At 44.5% G+C, this 19,691-nt stretch overlaps 1 protein-coding gene across 1 annotated transcript in view; it reads right to left on the bottom strand.

Annotated features, from left to right (window-relative positions):
* Positions 1 to 2,569: 2,569 nt before the first annotated feature.
* Positions 2,570 to 19,691, bottom strand: part of SLC6A19 (solute carrier family 6 member 19) — a 71,693-nt gene continuing 54,571 nt past the window's right edge. The window contains exons 11-13 of the mRNA XM_065400050.1: positions 10,426 to 10,588; positions 6,112 to 6,325; positions 2,570 to 2,637 (exon numbers count right to left, since the gene is read on the bottom strand). Of these exons, the coding sequence (XP_065256122.1) occupies positions 2,570 to 2,637; positions 6,112 to 6,325; positions 10,426 to 10,588 (445 nt within the window). The remainder of the gene's footprint in view (positions 2,638 to 6,111; positions 6,326 to 10,425; positions 10,589 to 19,691) is intronic.

Below are 19,691 nucleotides of genomic sequence, written 5' to 3'. Positions count from 1 at the left end.
ACTATGTAGGATACAGTCACTTCATCCTCTGACTGATCCAAAGAGTAGCTGCATTCACAGCCAACCACATTACAACTTCTGGGTCAGGAACTTTATCACTTTCTTTGGCATCTTCTATGTCATATCCTAATTTCTTCCAGTTTAGAGTGGGACATCTCTATCAGGTTAATTGGTTAAGATTCTCTTAACCAACATGTTCACAATGGCCTCTTCTGGCTGTGGACTATATGAAACTGAGGGGATCATTTCTATGCAGGAATGCCAACGGAAACAATCTGTTTTCCTTTAAACAAGAAAATTAACCCCCCTCATTTTAATGTCTATCTTACAAGTCCCTTTAGTGTCTATCTTACAAGTGAGGACTTGTGAGGATTTAGTAATTCAAGTAGTTACATTTCTCCACACACTAACTCACTTGGCTGCCTTAAAGCATAGCTATACTTTTTTGCAATGGGCTATCTTTGTTATGATGGAAAGTCAGGGGATGGGTCAGCTCAGACTTGATCTTTTCTTTAAAAAAATGTGCAAAGTGATACATGTGGAGAAAGGGGATAGCTGGATAAACAAGGCTTACAGTGTGAGCCCTGAGTGTTCTGGTGCTTAATACTTTAATGATTACTGTAGATGGCTGTAAAAGGGTTTGCGCCGGGGCTCGACCCTTCAGGACAGGAGGGGAGCCACACCGACTCCCTACTGCACGAATTAAACAGTCCGTTAGCTCAGGACTCAGCCCCTCTGGTCCAGGGGGCTGAGGAAACCACAGTCAAGAACCCAGGCCCTCTGGAACAGGGGCTGGGCAGGCAGGCAGTCACTAAGCTCAGGCCCCTGGATGCAGGGCTGAGCACAAACAGTCAATAAGCCCGGGCCCTTTGTAACTGGGGCTGGGCGAGCGAGTCTATAAGCTCAGGTCCTCGGGAGCAGGGGCTGAGCGCAAGTAGGCTATTAGCTCTGGCCTTGGGTCAGGGCTGAGCACAGACAGTCAATCTAGCTCAGGCCCTCGGTAGCAGGGGCGGAGCACACACAGTCTATAAGCTCTGGCCCTTGGAGGCAGGGCGGAGCACAAGCAGTCAATAAGCTCAGGCCCTTTTCAGCAGGGGCTGAGCACACACAGTCTATAAGCTCTGGCCCTTGGAGGCAGGGCGGAGCACAGATAGTCAATTTAGCTCAGGCCCTCTGGAGCAGGGGCTGAGCACAGATAGTCAATTTAGCTCAGGCCCTCTGGAGCAGGGGGCTGAGCACAAGCAGTCAATAAGCTCAGGCCCTTTCCAGCAGGGGCTGAGCACACACGCAGTTTAGGAGCTCTGGCCCTGGGTCAGGGCGGAGCACAATAGTTAATTTGGCTCAGGCCCTCTGCAGCAGGGGCTGAGCACAAGCAGTCAATAAGCTCAGGCCTCTGTAGCAGGGGCTGAGCACACAGGCAGTTTAGGAGCTCTGGCCCTGGGTCAGGGCGGAGCACAAGCAGGCAATTGGCCTAGGCAGGTAAGGGGCTCAGGTTCCTACCTGCGTTGGGTGAGGGGGAAGCCTGCCACCCGTGTGTAGGGGTGGCAGGGGGGGACACAGGCCCACCCACTCCACTGTGTCCCAGCCCGGGGCCCTAGCAGCGATTAGTGTCGCTGCCGGTCAGTGGGGTATCCTGACCGAAACACACTGCCATGGGCTCATAGGCCTCTGTAGCCTGACTGGGGTCGGCTACCCCCGGGCTACTTCCATTATCCCCCTCAGGGCCTACCTCGTCTGTGGCACCGGCTGCGGTCCAGTCCATCAGTGGGGCCTCCTCTCGGCCGGGGCTTGGCGGCAGGTCTGGTAGCTCTGTAGGGAAATCCGGCCACTGGTCCTCGGGCGGTTCCTCCGGATAACAACAGGGCGGGAAGGATTCTGGCGGAGCCTCTCCTTCAGGGTTGCTGTGGGGGAGTTCCACGGGCGCTTCCCAGCGACGGGAGCGGACGGGCTCTGGCGGCTCCTCCTCGTAATGAGCTCGGGGCAGCTCCGGCCAGCTACGGCATCCACCTCGGGCCTCCGAGGTATCCTGGCGGGGAGCTCCCGACCGCACGTCTGCTCCCTGCGGTGGCCGGCGCCTGACTGAGCTCTGGCTGCCGGCCTTTATACTTCCTGTCCCGCCCCTTGACTTCCGGGGGGCGGGGACAGGCGGCGGTGGCTCCGCCCACTTGGGTGTTTGCGCCGGGGCTCCCTCTTCAGGACAGGAGGGGAGCCACACCGACTCACTACATGGCACTTCCATCAATAAATGGTGCAGTATCTTTATCTTAGTGTTAAGTCTTGTATTGTTATGTTGTTGTATTTGACCTGGGGTGGTAGGGTAGGTAGCGGTTAGCAGGAAGCTGCGTCCTGACTCTGTGTGCTGGAATTGATGCTTGCTGTGTCCCAATACATCCCTGTGATTCTATAAGTGAGTATTACAACTAGTGGCAGCAACTTCAAAATGGCAAAAGGACTTTTGCCTGAGAAGTAGTTTATGGTCACGCTGATGAGATTGGAATCTGTGAGTAGCTGACAGACTGAGCTGTTGCTCTCTGTGAATGAGTTGGTAGATGAGAAAGTAGTACAATACCTAGTAGTGGTTTTGGATGGCGATTCCAAAGCCTTTTACTAGCAGCTTGCCAATGCGGATTGTGGTTCCTATAGAGAGTTATGCAAACATTTACACAATGAGGGGGGATTGGCCTTTTTGAAATAGGAGAAAGAGTGGCAAGTAGCCTGTCTTCTGAGAGTAGCCAATGTCAGGTGCTTCAGAGGGAATTAACAGAACAGGTAATCGTCTAGTGATCCATCCCCTGTTGCCCATTCCCAGAAGGACACCTGTAGAAATGGATTCACAAACTGTCGGCATGTACATTCACAATTCCCCATAAACCTAGAAAGCAAAATGTGTTGGGGATGCTCTCAGCTAAGTGAGGGGCTGTGAGACTAAATTCAGCCTGGTCTTGTGAGGACATCTGGCAAGAACAATCTAAGGACCCTAAGTTATGTTCGGTGCACCAACAGACCTATCAAAGGAGAGCAAGACTAGGGAAGTCCAACACAGTACCAGGAATGATTATCCTTTGATCTGGCTACCAAATTACTGGTGCATGAAGGTAAAAGAATTGTCTTGCCAGCCAGCTTACAGAGAACAGTACTAGAGTGCCTTCATGATCATGAAATGGAAGTCCACTTGGGGTATAACTGAGCAGGGTATTTTTGGCAGATTGTTTTGACTGGGCATGGCTGCAGATGTTAAGGACTTGGTACTTTCCTGTCTTGCCTGTCCAGAAAGGAAAGCTGCAGCAAGGAGAGGCAGGACTCCTTTAGGGGAAATGCCCGAAACTACGAAGCACTGGGAGTTCACACACACTGACCAATGCCAGAAACACCAGGTGGCGATCGATAGCTGTTGGTAATGTATGAGATGGTGCAGTCACTGAAAGATAGAAGGAATGATACAGTTACAAATGCATTAATGAACCATGTAGCTTAGCAGTTTGGCCCACCAACTTTTATCTACGGTGATCAGGGGAAGGAATTTGAATCACAGTTACTACATGAGGTTTACCAACAACTCCAGGTAACCATGTGAGGAACAGCGTTGCCCACCTGCAAGTAATGGGGAAGTGGAGAGAGTAAACTGCACCATTGGTTCCATTCTTTGAGTCCAACAAGACTGGGATACAGAGAAATGTTTTGTCGTCTTTGTATATAAAACTAGATAGCACTCAGCTAGTTATTACTCTCCCTATGAGATTATTCTTGGACTCTGCAAACCATGCTTCCCTGTGGCAATGTTCAGGCAACAGGGCCTTGCTTGTTCCTGCACCTAAACAGATGTGTGACATGGCAGATTCTTATATCAATGATCTAGGACAGCATTCCAGAAGGTAGCGGAACAAATGAGCCAGAGGTGAGCATGCCACACACAAGATGCCAGGAAAGAGGAACATTAAATTCCCATCCAGGAAGGCTCTGTGGTTATGCAACTGGAAAAGGCAGTCTGGAAAAAATCCCAGACTTACTCCTTTTTAGAGGAGTTACTTCTTTTTACAGTAATTAAGAAACTAAATAATGTATTCTTGCTGCTAGAAAAAGGAAGAGCTAGCCTTTCTGCAGAGGCAGATTAAGGGCCAGAGTAAGTGGAGGGACCCACCCCACCCCTTCTGCCTGTGGTTCTACCCCCGTTCCGCCCCTTCCACCTGTGGCCCAATCCACAACACCACCCCTTTCTGACCCTTCTCCCGTGGCCTCATCCTGTTCCACCCACAGTCCCGCCCCATTCTGCCCCCCCCCCCCACTGCAGCCCTGCAACCCGTTTGCTCCTTTCTGCCATCCCCCACTGCAGCCCCAAGACTGGAGCAGCTCTGTCCTCCTGCCATGGCCCTGGGGCCACAGCAGGGAGTGAGAGCTCCTGCAGTCCTGGGGCCAGAGCCGGGGTCAGGGCGCTGGGGCTTCCCCTGCCGCCTGGAACTTCTGAAGGGGACCAGGGTTGGGGTGCTGGCGGTTCTCCTGCTTCGCCCACCCGCGCAGCACTTGTGCCGGGGACCAGGGTCAGGGCACTGGAGCTTCCCCAGCCCCACCTGCCTGCCCGGAGCTTCTGCCAGAGACTGGGGTTGGGACACTGGGGCTTCCCCTGCCCTGCCCCACCCACAGCTTCTGCCAGGGCTCCAGGCTTCCACTGCCCCATGGCAGATTTCTTCTGGGGAGCCCATTTTTCTGGGGCCCTCCAATTGGCTGGGACCCCTGGGCATGGGCCCTATGGGCCCATTGGCAGATTTGCCACTGCCTTTCTGTAGTCCATTGAAACCTGATGAACAGATTTATTGAAAGAAAACGGAGAGTAAACACTGAGGATGCTCATCAACTGTCCCAGAGGGATGCAGAACAGGATTTGGAGGTACCCCAGCAGATTTCTGTTTCTTAGAGTGGGAGACAAGTTTGCAGGAAGAATTGCCAAAGTGTTTTTGGGACCTCAGCACACTGCAGTCTTCAATGCACAGTCTGTCCACAACAGCTATGCCTAACCTGGAGGATATAAACCCTCCAAATTGCTAACAATCTAGATCCAACTATGAGCAATAGCTCCATTGTTAAATATAAGACTCGAGCAGACTTACACTGAAGCTTGTGTGGATGGCAGACTACCTGGGTTCCTAGGAGTTACTGTTTTAAATCCTTATTTAACTGGAGGGGATAAGTTGTAATGATTAGTGCAGCCAGCACCTCCACCAATAGATGGTGCCATAACTTTAGCTTTAGTATTAAGTTGTGGTTTTGTTTATTGTAGCTGGCCTGGTAGGGGGTTAACAGGAAGTTCAGTGCTGGGAGCTGCGGAGTTGGGGGGGGGAGGGCAGGGGCAGCACACAGAACCCTCTATCTCCCCCCCGGGGCCATAGGGACATGCCAGCCGCTTTCGAGAGTGGTGTGGAGCCAGGACCTGCCTTAGCCCCACTGCGCCGCCGGACTTTTAGTGCCTATAATCTCCCAGTTTGGCTTTAGTAGCCTCTGGGAGCCTCCCGGCGAAACCGGGAGGGTTGGCAACCCTAACTTGTCCCCCGTCAGCTCCCCCTGCCACCAAGGAAGTCTTGGACAAGGGGTGTGTGTGAGACCACTTCTCCTTCCACTGTTTGTTAAACAGGAGCTAAAAAAGGTAGATTGTGTCATTCCCTGAGCTGCTGCTGCTACTCTCCTATGTTGTCAGCAGGGGAAAGAACTATCTGCTGGCAATTAGAAAATAAAGGGGAAGTTAGTGAAATATCCAGATGGTATAAATAAATCAAGAAATCTTTTTCATACTTAGAAATGTTTTAATAATTAAATATTTAAAACTTTCGCTTGAGGAAAAGTATTTGTGACTCTGTGCAACACAGTGATATATGTGCTTAAAAACAATTGAGTGTGCAAGACACAAGTCAGCATAAAATTAGTGTTCACATTATTTCTCCTGCCTGAACAGTCAGACACTGAAATCAGTTACTATAGGATTCACTTAGTTTCATTGTTCCCCTGGGAACTCACATCATTGCCCCTTTATGACAATGGAACTAACTATGGATTTCATTTAAATTTTTCGTTTGTTTTTCCTTCCATCACTAACAAGGTCTTTTTTCCATCTCTTTGAAATACGTTTTAATGCATGATTCTTCAGGTCTCCATTCACAGAGGGCTCAGAAACTGAGATGACAAGGCCCTGATGTCCATCTTGTTCTTGACAGCAATTTCTGATGACTTTGTAGATGGCAAAGACAGGGATGACCAAACAAGGCACTCCAGCCAAGATCACAATGATGGCATACACCCAGTCAGGATATCCAACTCTCTCTGATTTGGGGAACTGATCCTGTGAGAATAAACAATCAAGTTTCAAGGACTGGTGGTCAAAATATATAAGAACATTCAACACAGGAATATAGTCCTGGAAGGGACTCTCCTTGGTTACTGAGTCCAGTCCCCAGATAATGCAAACAACCCTGTTATATAATCCTGTTCATAAATGTATCAAGATCCATCCTAAAACTAGTTAGGTTGTTTGCCCCCATTATTAGATATATTAAACCCAGAGAAATCCCAGAACCATAACATTAATTCCTCCATAACAGTATTTTATCTCTGAAAGGATAAGGGAATATTTGTAGTTGATGCATTAAAAGATATAAAACAAGATTTTTAAAAAATAGTTTTTATAATTTAACTGAGTGCCACAATAATACTATTTAGCATTTAACGTCTTAAAAGCACTGAACACACATTGACTAAGTAATCCTCACAACATCACTGTAAAATAATGAAAATGAGAGATTGAGTGATTTGTCCAAATTCACAGATTAAGTCATTGTGGCATAGCTGGGGCTAGACCATAGGAGTTCACTGGTGGTGTCACCTGATCTTTGCACTAGACTACAGTGACTTCTTTGTTACTACAAATTCTATTTTGTACTGCAGTTTTCTGAGCCTAGAGGGTTTTGTGTATGTTCTGAGTTTAGCATTGTCAGGTTTCAAAAGTTTCATTGCCAAGGGTGGCAGCTCTGAATGGTGGCTCAGTTGGGTAGGAAGAAGCAAGGTGCTCAGGGGTGGAGTTTTATATTTGTTGGAGACCTGCCAACTCTAAAGGATTTCCCCAACAAGAGGCTTTTGTGCAAGGCTTCCCTCTTTCAGCTCCCTGACACTCCCAAATGTCTTCTGTAGCACTGCAAGCTCATGAGTCCCATGATATTAGGTATTTGTCTTAAAGCTTCAATTCCTGGATTCATGTGATTATGGAATATATGGAATTTTTTTCTTCTTTTCTTTTTTAAAAGTAACTTTCTAGCTAGAGAAAAGCTTGAAAATGTGTACCAAATGCATCCTGAAGGCTTAAAAATCAAAAGATAAATAAAAAGAACCCCAAACTTTAAAAAAAAAAACGTTTTTGGGACTAACACATGAATTTTGAATGCTGGAGAGTTTGTAATAAAATTTTTGCCCAGACTTTCCTCTGACATCCCCTCCCAAAGTGGCTTCTCCCCTAGGAGCTCACAAATAAGAGACTCTTTGGATAGGGCTCAAGGTAGACAAATTCCACCTGTGGCAGTGGAACTACTGGCTGCAATGCCATTCAGTCTTCCTGTAGGGCCAGGAGGCTGTGTCCTGTCCCTGAATATTTTGGTGCTCTTTGCACATGCAAGGAGGAGGAGGCTGTGGCCCCCTTTGGCAGACCCCTTGAAGACAAGATGGAGGGTAGCATTTCCCTAAGGAAAGCAAGAAGAGAGGTGATGGAGCTCCCCCAGAAGTCTGCTGAGGTAAAAGATGAGACCTGTGTCCCAGGGGCTAACTGTAGGGAGCTGGCATACACTGTGAAAGAGGGTAAAAGAAATGGAAAGACCCTGGGGATGATTCACTTAGGGGTGGGGGGTAGAGTTTCAGGGCATTATCAAGTTGTGCAAGACTCTTAAGTGGGGAGTTGGACCAGTATCTTCATCCTCTTCTTGGCCTGAGGGTGGTGAGGCAAGAAGAGCCAGAAACAGATGGGACTCTGCTGAGAAGGCAGGGAACAGCTGCTTATGTTGGCTCTGCAGCTCCTGCTCTTGCTTTTACCACTGGCCTCCTGAACTGGGAGGACACTAAGAAGAGACTCACATTGCTACCCCCTCTGAGGTTTCTAAAAGTAAAGTGGGAGGGAGAACAAAAAGCAATGCTTTGAGGGGATCTTAAAGTGAAATGCCCTCACATGAGAGAGTGTGTATTGGGGGGTAAGGTAAAATGCCCAGCGGTGGGAATGAGTGAAGGGGCAATTAAATGCCTGGGTGGGGGAGAAGGAAATGTAGTGGGAGGATGTTAAAATACCTTGGGAGGCACAGTTACAATTATTTTTAATTAATTGTCTCTCTTGGTCTTTCCTGTCATGTTGGTTGCACATGTACCTCAGCCAGTTCAACCAAAACTTGCATAACAAGTTGAAACTGCATTGCAAGACATTCGCTGAATCTGAGCTGAGGTTTTTTATATAAAATATAGTACAAAAATAGCACACATGTGGCATAAGGTGACTAGATTCCATATATTCTAAGCCTGATGAAGCTCAGGTAAAATTCATTTGTCCATATGCAGTATCTTGTAAACCTCTTCCTGGGAGAAAATATTTATGTATAATAAACACAAGACTGACCCAGAGACTACAGAGGTAGATTCTGATTCTAGTTACACAAGTGAAAATCCTAATAACCACTGTGGCACACTGTGCCTCAAAGCAGCACCCTGGGACCCTCATATTCACCCCTATCATATAGTTATGATATGTTTTGTACAAAGTATGCCTTATGAAGTATCATTTTAAAAGTCTTAATCTGTTGAACATTAAAATCCTGCTGTATGTGCTATCATTGTATGTGAAGTTGTAAAGGGGAGGGATAGCTCAGTGGTTTGAGCATTAGTCTGCTAAACCTGGGGTTGTGAGTTCAATCCTTGAGGGAGCCATTTAGGGATCTGGGGTAAAAACCTGTCTGGGGATTGATCCTGCTTTGAGCAGGGGATTAGACTAGATGACATCCTGAGGTCCCTTCCAAGCCTGATATTCTATGATAAAGTTCTACTCTGTGTGTGTGTGTTACTGAAATGTGTTGTGAGGTTGGGAACACCCACAACCAGCCTTTCAGGTACAATAATGGAGCAGCCAGATGCTCCTGATGGCCCATTAAAGCGAGTACACACTCACAACAACTATCCTAGGAACTGTATACAACGGAGACTTCTCAGAGAGAGCATGTAGACAATGGAGACTGCTTGACCCATGTCATAGCAAAGGCTCTTTCCAGCAAGCTGGAAGAAGCTATAAAAGAGAAGTGACATCATCACTGGGCCTCATTCCCCCCACAACTCCACATCTGGAGGACAAAAACTCTTGAACTGGGGAGGTGGTCCCAGGCTGAAGGAGAATTCTATCCTGTGTACTGAAGATCTGTAACCTGCTTGTATTATCTATCAGGGTGACATATTGCTTGATTCACATTCTCTTTAGTATAGAGAACTTAGATTGTGCGCTTATTTTTATTTTCTTTGGTAATCATCTCTGTCCTTTATGCCTACCACTTATCATCCCTTAAAACCTATCTTTCTCTAATTAATGAATCCGTTTTATATTTTACCTAAACAGTATGTTTTGGTTGAGGTGCTTGGGAAATATGCTCAGGAACAAAAGCTGGTGCATGTCCTCTCTACTTTGAGGGAGGGGCGGACTGAGTTATAAATTTACACTGGCCAGGCTTCTGACCAGGGCCAGACAGTACAGCTCAGCGGTGCAAGGCTGGGGAGCTGTGAGGAATTGGCTGGGGCCTCCCTATTGTTAGTTCATGAGTGGGTGGAAGAAGCATTCATGTAACTCAGCTGGGTGTGTCCCTACCCTTGGCTATCTGTATAAGTGCTGTACCTGGAGAGGTTTGCAGCTTGTCACAATATCACAGTGGGAGAGGGAGCCCAGGTTAGTAAGCCAGTTAGTAAGCTCAGCGGTACCCCAGTTCCAGGTTGCACCCTGGGAAAACCCGTCACAACCACATTGCAGCTCTTGTGGATTTTCATGGATATAAATGGGTTCAGAATCTGACCCACTAGTCTTTTGTTAACAGTGACAGCTCTCTACATTTCAAACTGTTATGCAATCCCTACTCTATAAAAGACTAAGTTCACAGCCTTCATCCTGTGATCCTGTCTCTCAGTAGGATCCTTACTAAGACATCATCATCTAGCAATTCCTATTCATTTGTGGCTGAATTTAGAATAGCAAGTTCATTTATCTAAGATCTAACATTTAATTTTTTATATTCCATTTTATGCATTGTAGTAGAATATTCATGAGAACACTGTTGAACAGGCAACGTGGGGAAGATGGATGTAATTAGTACAGGCACAGAAAAAAGGAGGAATACATAAAAAAAATTCAAGATATGTGTTTTGACATTATGTACTTACATAATTAGGATCCCAAATGATATAGAGCAGTTCTTCATTGACTTTCACCACAAAGTAAAAGAAGAAGATAACTAACATAATGAGAGGACTGACGACTCTCCATGTGGCCTGCCAGAAAATGTTGGGTTTGTGTCCAATCATGAACTCAATATCCTTGTTAAACCTAAAAGCAAAGGTAGCAAGTTCAGGAAATTCACTCCACTGCAGTGGTTTACAAAGCACTTTCAGAGACTGTCCAATCACACGCACAAATGACAAAGTAAAATGCCCTAATTGTACTTCTCAGAACTTTCCAATGCCACAGTAAAATATAAATTGGTAAAAACAAGATTTAGAAATATTTTTCTAATTCAGGCAAATATCAACATAATTATCCTATAAGTTTGAATCAAATTTCCCAAAAGCATGCCAGGAAAAATACTCTTAAAAACATGCATTGTTTCAATAATTGTGTGACTGCTTCTGATTTCACACTGCTTGTAATTATCAAGAAAAGCAAAAAAGATCAAAAAGATCAAGTTATGGCATGGTGCCTTCAAAAAGTAAGAACAGGTGTGAATTGATTTCATCCATAGATGACTGAGTGTAAGTTGAGTTTCCCTCTGATGTATTGTAAAACTTCTCAAGGTTTTTCTGTTTGCACCTCAGAACTGTTTCTTTTAAAGTGTAATATCATTTATTACTGAAAGGAGAGAAGGCAAATTGAAGGCATTTTTAAATGTGGCTTTTATGTATAAGGTTCACTTAGATAGTCATAGCAATTGTATTTCAGAGTGTTAAGTAGAGTACTTTGACTTGTCTTAACCACACACATGCTACTTAATTATAGCCATTTTTGAAAGTGTCCTTCAGTCCTCTTTTGTGACTGTCCAGTAGATCGCTTGGGGGTGGATCTGATTGAGCTATTGAGTTGCCTTAACAGCTGTGAATGGTGCACAGAATCAGGATTACAGGTGCCCACTTTCAGCTTTCCCAAGAGATGTTCCACCCCCACTCCACCCCTTCCCCCAAGGCCCCATTCTTGCTCTGCCTCTTCCCGCCCCCACTCTGTCCCCTCCTCAAAGCTCCGCCCCTGTCCCACCTCTTCCTGCCCCACTCCACCCCCTCCCCAAATGCACCCTGCCCTCACTCTTCTTCTTCCTGCCCCTGCTCCTCCGCCACCCCCCAGCGCCTCCTGCCCACTGCCCAGCAGCTGATCAGCAGCAGGCGGGAGGCACTAGGGGAAGGGGAGGAGCTGATCATCAAGGCCCACTAAACAGCTGATCGGCGGGGGGCTGGTGGGTGCTGAGCACCCACTATTTTTTCTGTGGATGCTCCAGCCTCAGAGTCAGCGCCTTTGATCAGGATGAAGATAAACTATCACATATATTTTATTTTCTCCTTTTATGTGAGTGGGACAGAGCCCCAGCTGCCATTGTAAAGCTGCTAAGGCTTAAAAACATGGTATCAAGGCAGGGGATGTGCCTAAATGGAAGTAAGGGTTTCTATTTGCAAACACTTTCAGTTTTGATGGGATATATTATTTTTTCTCTTAAAATCCATAATAATATTTGAGGCATTCTGGGACTCCTTAGGCCTGTTTTTTTTAGAGTGCTGAATACTTACAGCACACATTGAGTTCAACTGGATTTGTGTGGGTGATTAGCACTTCTGAAAATCCAGCCCAAAATCAGAAGCCACTTTTGAAAATGTTGGCCTTTACCTCTCTATGACCCAGTTTCCAAATCTGAAAAATGGGGATAATGATGTTTATCTTCCATTGTAAAGTGTTTTGAGATCTAAAAAGAAAAATTACTCAAAGTAGAGCTTCCTATTTCCAGGGAAAGGAAAAAAGAAGGCGATTCCATGAAGTTCACTAGGAACCACTGTATGCTATATTATGATAATTTACCTGGGGTAATTTACCTTAGATACTATTGTGAAACAACCCCCTAAGAAAAAGAGTATCTCCTCCGTCCCTTACTCCCCACTAGCACTAGAAGTGCATGGCAGTTGACCCAAATAAGTTAATACGAAGAATGCAGCTCACCCTTACAGGCTGGTGGATTATATTTTGGAAAGCAGTGATTCTGAAAGGGACTTAGGGTCCTGGTGGATAACCAACTGAACATGAGCTCCCACTGCTATGTGGTGGCAAAGATCAAATGCAATCCTTGGATGTATAAGTAGGACAATATCAAGTGGAAGTAGGGAATTGTTATTGCTACTTTATACAGCATTACTGACACCATTGCTGGAATACCATGACCAATTCTGATGTCAAAAGCAGTTGACAAATTGGAAAGTGTGCAGAAGAGTTACAGAAATGTTTTGAGGTTGGAAAACTTGCCTCACAGTGAGACATTAAAGAAACTAAGCTATTTAGTGTATCCAAGAGGCGGTTAAGAGATGACTTGATCACAGTCTAGACAAATTCAGCTAGACAAATTCAGATTGCAAATAAGGCATACATTTTTAATAGTGCGGATAATTAGTCATTGGAACAATTTACCAAGGTTCATGGTAGATTCACGATCACTGGCAGTTTTTAAATCAAGGGTGAATTTTTTTAAAAAGATATGCTCTGGTTCAAAAAGGAATAATTTGGGGAAGTTCTATGGTCTGTATTATACATGATTACAGTGGTCTCTTCTGGCCTTGGAAGTTATGCATCTATGAAAATCTTCTGACTGCTGACAGACAAAAGCACAAGATCCTATGGCTGGAAGTCAAAGCTAGATGAATTCAGATTAGAAATAAGGTACATATTTTTAAAAATGATGGCAATTAACAATTGGAACAACTTGTATTGGTATGTGGTGGATTCTTAGTTACTTGAAGTCTTTAAATCAAGACTGGATGTCTTCCTAAAAAACATGCTGTAGCTCAACCAGAAGTTATGGATTTGATGCAGAAATCACTTGGTGAAATTCCACTGCCTGTGTTATGTAGGAAGTCTGATTAGATGATCATAATAGTCCTTTGTGGCCTTAATCTAGTTACCTATCAAATGGGCTATTGAGGGGTTATATTACTGCCTTTTAGGATGAGAATTTTTATTATTGATTGACCATTTGGTAATCTGGATGGTCAACATGAAAGATAAAATGCCCAAATTACTAGATGGTGTTTAACACTCCACCCTTATGGGTACAAATTAATACACCAGCAACAGAAGTGAACATTAAAATGTGGACTTAATGTCTCTGTGTGGGATGGAAAAGGAACCTAAAACTTAGGCAACAGGTTCCTTCTTGATTGGGGAAGTATGTGAAGTGTGCCCTCTTTTCAGGCGTTAGAAAGAAAAAACTGGGGGAAAACACATCATAAACAGAAGCTATTAATGCTTATAGGATGGGAGAAGGGGAGATGCACCAAGCAGCAGCTAGTAGGAAAATGGCCACTTTTAGGCTCCATTTGCTTGGCTCTATCAAATTTAAAGGGCCAGCTCCAGAAAGACATTCTGGGGGAAATGTTCTGAAGAGAGTTAGTATTGAACAGGCAGTCAGCAAGGAAGGGATTCATAAAGAAAAGACTTGTGTAATGCAACTGTCTCACTAAGGCTGTGCATTGGAGAGTAGTCCAGCAGGGAGGTAGCTGTGCAGCCACATTATGGTGCTGGGAGATGCCGGGGAGCCACTGAGAATTAAGTGGTGTCACCAGCAGAATTAGTGGTGAGATATAGTGGCCTCCACAGTGGTCCAGGAAGCTGGGCCAGCAGTAGCTGAGAAAAAACAGGGAATAAGGGATGAAAGGACCCTGACACAAAGTTACTGGAAGGATTGCACAGTCTGTTGCCCACAAGAGTAGAAGCTTCCATATCACATTAAGCTTGTGCAGTTTGTTTTCAATATTTAGAACTGCCCAAATCAGTACAATGTCACTTAAGCACTGCACAGCAGGCACTGGCAGATTCTGCAAAACATGCAGGAATAAACTGTACACTGTTCAGGAATGGCTACTGTGTAGAAATCTTTTTTTAAAACCTAAAGATTCTACTACTGTCTTTCACAGTTAGGAACATAGAATTGCCACACTGGGTCAGACCTGAGGTCCATCTAGTCCAGTATCTTGTCTCCAGCCGTAGCCAGCACTTGATGCCTCAGAGGATGGTGTAAGAACCCTATAGTAGGTGGATGTGGGATAATCTACCCCAATATTAGGCCTCATCCTGGTCTTTAGTATTTAGAGAATGGCTTATGCCCTAAAGCATGACATTTTATATCCTTTCCAAAAATTTTATCATTAACTATAATTTTGCTTATTCTTGTTACTCATGTAAATGTCCAATCCCTTTTTGAATATTGCTAAATTCTTAGCCTGAATAACTTCCTGTGGCAATGAAGTCCACAGTCTAATTACACATCATGTGAAAAGTATTTCTTTAATCAGTTTTGAATTTGTCACCTTTAACTGTATCAAATGTTCCTTTGTCATGTGTTGTGAGAAAGGGAGAATAGAAGCTCTTGATCTCACTTCTCTATAACATTCATTATTTCATATACTTTTATCATGTCCCCACATCCTAATCCTAAATCCTTTATCTTTTTTAATAGCTCTTCACATGAGAATTTTTCTATGCTCCTGAATCATCCTTTTCACTCTTGCTTGAACTCTCTCTAATATCCTTTTTGAGGTGGTGTGACCAGTAGTTCCACACAATATTACAGATGAGGTAATACAATTCTTTCTGAGGAACTGTCCCTGATTGAGGTGTCATTGGAGGAGGTTTGGGAACAAATTGATAAACTAAACAGTAATATGTCACCAGGATCAGAGGGTATTTACCTAAGAGTTCTGAAGGAACTCAAATGTGAAATTGCAGAACTACTAACTGTAGTCTTTAACCTATCATTTAAATCAGCTTCTGTACCAAATGACTGGAGGATAGCTAATGTGAAGCCAATTTTTAAAAAGGGGCTCCAGAGGTGATCCTGGCAATTACAGGCCGGTAAGCCTGACTTCAGTACTGGACAAAGTGGTTGAAACTATAGTAAAGAACAAAATTGTCAGACATATAGATGAACATCATTTGTTGGGGAACAGTCAACGTGGTTTTTGGTGAGGCATGATTTCCCTTTACAATCTGCTAGAATTCTTTGAAGGGGTCAACAAGCATGTGGACAAGGGGGATCCAGTGGATATAGGGTGCTTAGATTTTCAGAAAGCCTTTGACAAGGTCCCTCACCAAAGACTCTTTAGCAAAGTAAGCTGTCATGGGATATGAGGGAAGGTCCTCTCCTGGATTGGTTAAAAGATAGGAAACAAAGGGTAGGAATAAATGGTCAGTTTTCAGAATGGCGAGAAGTAAATAGTGGTGTCCTCCAGGAATCTGTACTGGGGGGCCAGTCCTATTTAACATATTCATAAATGATCTGGAAAAAAAGGGTAAATAGTGAGGTGGCAAAATTTGCAGATGATACAAAACTACTCAAGATAGTTAAATCCCAGGCAGACTGCAAAGAGCTACAAAAGGTTTTCACAAAACTGGGTGACTGGGCAACAATATGGCAAATGAAATTCAATGTTGATAAATGCAAAGTAATGCTCATTGGAAAACATAATCTGAGCTATACCTATAAAATGATGGGGTCTAAATAAGCTGTTACCATTCAAGAAAGATATCTTGGAGTCATTGTGGATAGTTCTCTGAAAACATCCACTCAATGCGCAGCAGCAGTCAAAAAAGTGAACAGAATGTTGGGTATCATTAAGAAAGGGATAGATAATAAGACAAAATATCATATTGCCTCTATATAAATCCATGGTACGCCCACATCTTCAATACTCCGTGCAGATGTGGTCGCCCCATCTCAAAAAAGATATATTGGAATTGGAAAAGGTTCAGAAAAGGGCAACAAAAATGATTAGGGGTATGGAATGGCTTCCATATGAGGAGAGATTAATAAGACTGGGACTTTTCAGCTTGTAAAAGAGACGACTAAGGGGGATGTAATAGAGGTCTATAAAATCGTGACTGGTGTGGAGAAAGTAAATAAGGAAATGTTATTTACTCCTTCTCATAACACAAGAACTAGGGGTCACCAAATGAAATGAATAGGCAGCAGGTTTAAAACAAAAAAAGGAAGTATTTCTTCACACAACGCATAGTCAACCTGTGGAACTCTTTGCCAGAGGATGTTGTGAAGCCAAGACTATAACCGGGTTCAAAAAAGAATCAGATAAATTCATGGAGAATAGGTCCATCAATGGCTATTAGCCAGGATGGGCAGGGATGGTGTCCCTAGCCTCTGTTGCCAGAAGCTGGGAATGAGCAACAGGGAATGGATCACTTGATGATTACCTGTTTATTCCCTCTGGAGCATCTGGCATTGAAGACAGGATACTGGGCTAGATGGACCTTTGGTCTGACCCAGTATGGCCGTTCTTATGTTAAACAAACTAGGTGAATGATCAACATGATGGCAAATTAAATTCAGTGTCAACAAATGCAGATTGAGTTGTTTACATTTTCCCCTCCATACACCTTACAGGGTTCTAAACTAACTGTATGTACTCAGGAAAGGTACCCTGGCTACCCTGGCATTACTGTGGACAGCTCTGCTCATCAATGTGCAGCTGCAATCGAAAAAGCAAATAAGATTTTAAGATACATAAGGAGTGGGATGGGATAGACAATAAGACGGAGAATATTGTAATTAGGATGACCAGACAGCAAGTGTGAAAAATCGGGACAGGAGGTGGGGGGTAATAGGTGCCTATATAAGAAAAAGCCCCAAAATTCGGGACTGTTCCTATAAAATTGGGACATCTGGTCACCCTAATTGTACCGTCCCGATATTTAAGTGTTTGTCCCGATATTTCGCTCCGCCAGCAGCACTGGTGTTTGTTTTTGTTTTGTTTTTTTTGCTCCGCCGCCGGACCCCTCCTCCCACCAAGAATTCATTTACTTTCTTTGCAATGGCCTTATCTTCCTTGAGTGCTCCTTTAGCATCTTAATTATCCAGTGATTACCCTTAGTCTTTATGTGTTCATAGAGACTCTAACTCTGAAGCAAGTAGCAGAGGTGACTTTCACTCTGTTAAGCTTGAAACTGTATCTGCCAGAGCTGAACCCATGGTGGTGTAATACCACATTACAAAGTTCACTTTAAATAAAATAAAAGGCTACCTTTCCATGAACAAAAGATTTTAGGAGACTTCCTAAAGTCCTTAGTCCTGTCCAAGTAGAATGCTAGCATTTTTCTAACATCTAGCATATGCAGAATCGCTTCCCTGTTATCATGATGAGGTTTTGGGAAAAAACAGGAAGATGGATTTTTGATTCATATGAAAAACAGAAGCTACTTTTTAGGGAGAAACTTGTGATGCGGCGTAAATGTTACTTTTTCTTTAAAAAAGACTGTGAGTGGCCGGTGTGCCATCAGGGCTGCTATTTCTTCTATGCGCCTAGCTGAGGTGATGGCAACCAGAAATGCTGTCTTCATTCACAGGTGTGAAAGAGAGTAAGTCATCATGGGGTCAAAGGGAGGCTAGTCAAGGCTCTGAGAACTAGATTAAGATCCAAGGTTGGAGTCTCACCTGCAGGAACAGGTTTCCAATGCCCTTATGTGTCAGTGGGTGAGCGAACACTGAGTATCCATCTACTTGATAGTGGAAGGCCATTATGAGTGCTAGATGTACTTTAAGGGAGCTGAGAGAGAGTTCTGATTTTTTGAGGTCTAAAATGTAGTCTAAAATCAGAGGGAGGGAGGATGATGTCAGGTCTATGTACTTAGAATGACACCAAATTTGGAATTGTTTCCATTTTTGCAGGTAAGTATGCTGAGTGGTCGATTTTGGCTGTGTAGAAACACCTTGTCAGAGCATACTACCTCTAAGTATTGGAACCAAGAAGGATTCAATATTGGAACCAAGAAGGATTCAAGAGACGGAAGATCCACAAGTTGGGGTAAAGGATCAGTCTGTAGTTTTGAGAAAGTCATTTTGAAAATGGGCCAAAGACAGACCAGAGGACATACTGCCATCTATGCCAGGTAAGGGAACCAACCTTACCTTGGCCAGGAGGGGGCAATCAAAATAACTCTTGCTTTGTCTCATTGTATTGTCAACAGGACCTTGGATAGTAAAGAAAATGGGGGAAAGGTGTATAAAAGGTGGGGAATGGGAGAATGAGGGCATCACCCAGAGACTGTTTCCACAGGCCTGTCTTGGAGTTGTAGCGAGGACATTTCTTGTTCCAGTAAGTAGTGAAGAGCTCTATAGTCAGGGTTCCCCAAAAGGCAAATATGTCGTGAAGCACCTCTGAATTTAGTTCCCATTCGTGGTCATGTGAAAAGTTCTGACTGAGACTGTTGGCTGTCATGTTCTGTATGCCTGGTAGGTAGACGGCTTAGATGAGCATGTTGTGATGGTTGCACCAATTCCAAAGTTTGAGTGCTTCTGTACAGAGGGAGTGAGATCCGAAGCCTCCCTGGCAATTTATGTAAAACATACAGGTCATATTGTCTATCATGACCTTTGTATGGATGTTCTTGATGAATGGGAGAAAGTGTGCACAGGCATTCCTGACAACCCTTAATGCTCCCAGCCTATTAGGGAGGCATCCTTCATCAGAGTCGGTGATGGTTGTACGAACGGAACACCTGATCGGACATTGGATGGGTCTTTCCACTAGTCCAGGGAGTGCTTTACAGTGCAATGATAGTGGTTTGCTTAGTCTGTCCTTGTTTGGGGAATAGAGAGATCTGAGCCACATCTGCAGACACCTCATGAACAACCAAGCGTGTGGCGTGATGAAGGTGCATGCTGCCATATGACCAAGCAGCTGTAGACAATTCCTGGCCGATGTTTGTGGACTGGCCTGGACTGTCTCGATGAGACTTGTGAGGGTGGTGAACCTGTACAGCAGGAAGAATGCTCTCACTTGTACTGTGTCAAGTTCAGCACCAATAAACTCCAGTCGCTGTACTTGGGTGAGTGCTGATTTCTGGGTGTTGAGCTGTAGGCCCAGTTGCGAAAATGTGCGCATGGTCGTCTGAGTGGCTTGTATGGCATCCTTAAATGAGGGAGCCCTGAGGAGGCAGTCGTCAAGGTATGGGTATATAACAATGCCTAATGTTTGCAGGTGTGCTGCTATGACAGAGAGAACCTTGGGGAATACCCTGGGTGCAGATGAGAAGCCGAATGGGAGCACCCTGTATTAATAATGGTTCTGGCCAAAGGTGAACCGTAGGAACTTCCTGTGTGACAGTTGTATCGAGATGTGGAAGTAGGCATCTTATAGGTCCAAGGCTAGAAACCAATCTCTTTGCTCTATAGCTGTGC

Source organism: Emys orbicularis, chromosome 2 (genome assembly GCF_028017835.1).
Source record: "Emys orbicularis isolate rEmyOrb1 chromosome 2, rEmyOrb1.hap1, whole genome shotgun sequence".
NCBI classification, from domain to species: Eukaryota; Metazoa; Chordata; order Testudines; family Emydidae; genus Emys; species Emys orbicularis.
The sequence above is the reverse complement of the archived record's forward strand: the minus strand, read 5'-3'. Positions and strand labels throughout refer to the sequence as shown.